The sequence below is a fragment of the Aplysia californica genome, unplaced genomic scaffold (assembly GCF_000002075.1).
Source record: "Aplysia californica isolate F4 #8 unplaced genomic scaffold, AplCal3.0 scaffold00051, whole genome shotgun sequence".
Classification (NCBI taxonomy): domain Eukaryota; kingdom Metazoa; phylum Mollusca; class Gastropoda; order Aplysiida; family Aplysiidae; genus Aplysia; species Aplysia californica.
Genome location: NW_004797321.1, coordinates 921172 through 922263, shown reverse-complemented (window position 1 = coordinate 922263; position 1092 = coordinate 921172). Strand labels below are relative to the sequence as shown.

The 1092-nt window shown below is 39.1% G+C and overlaps 1 protein-coding gene across 1 annotated transcript in view; it reads left to right on the top strand.

Annotated features, from left to right (window-relative positions):
* Positions 1-1092, top strand: part of LOC101855705 (sodium-dependent multivitamin transporter) — a gene marked incomplete at both ends in the record, with an annotated part of 24147 nt that overhangs the window by 9688 nt on the left and 13367 nt on the right. The window contains 1 exon segment of the mRNA XM_013079424.1: positions 464-618. Coding sequence (XP_012934878.1) covers positions 464-618 — 155 coding nt within the window.

Below are 1092 nucleotides of genomic sequence, written 5' to 3'. Positions count from 1 at the left end.
TGAGCATCTTTTAGGAAATGGAAATGCGCAGTATAAATGCTATTTATTATTATTATTATATTTATAAGCTTTTCCCCCGATGTATTTTATATTTTCATTCATATTCTGACCCATATTACAACATTTAATGTTACTGACATACACAGTTTTATACTGATTTGGTCTTTTGGGATGAGATTTCACACGACAACACATTTCTTGAAACACTCCCTTAAAACTGTACCTAAACCCTTCATCCGTTGTTTCTGCTTTAACTTTATTTCTCTTCGATTTGATTCAACTTACCCTAAAACATGGGTAACTTATTTCATTTCGACAGGGAAAATCACGCCTGTGCTTTAAATGTCCATGAATTGACGTAACCAGCCCTTAAACATTAATTTCGACAGGCATTCAGCCATCAAAAACTGTTATTCAAATGTTCATGCATTAATTTACAACTCTACTAATACCATTTCAAAAGGGTGGCATCAAAGCTGTGATCTGGACTGACGTGTTCCAGACAGTAATCATCACTGGCGGGCTTCTGGCACTGTTGGGGCGGGGCACAGTGGAGGCAGGGGGCGTGTCTCAGGTGATAGAAAAGGTGGTCAATGGAAGCAGGGACGCTACCTACCCGTAAGCGACCAGTGTGTTGTGGTTATTATTGTTGTGTTAATGTGTTCTGTTTGTTTGTTTTGTTTGTCAATCTGTGTGAACATGTGGGTGGTTTGTGGATGGTTGGTGGGTGCTCTGAGAGGGTTTCTCCTTCTTTCCTATCAAACATCTATCGTCCTGATCTCTCCTCCGTCTTTTTTATGTTTGTTACTGTCTTGTAACACTTCTAATCTTCGGCACTTATATGACTTTATTGTGTTGCAAGTGCCATAAAACTCTTACTAAAATTAAGTAGGTGACTTGTGCGTGGTTTTGTGTGTACATGTATATGTGGTTATGTGTGTGTGTGTGTGTGTGTGTGTGTGTGTGTGTGTGTGGTGTGTGTGTTTGTTTATATGTGTGTGGGTGTGTGTGTGTGTGTTTGTTTGTTTGTTTATATGTGTGTATTCGCAATTATACACTCGTGTTTGAGTGTGTGTTTGTGTGTGTGTGTGT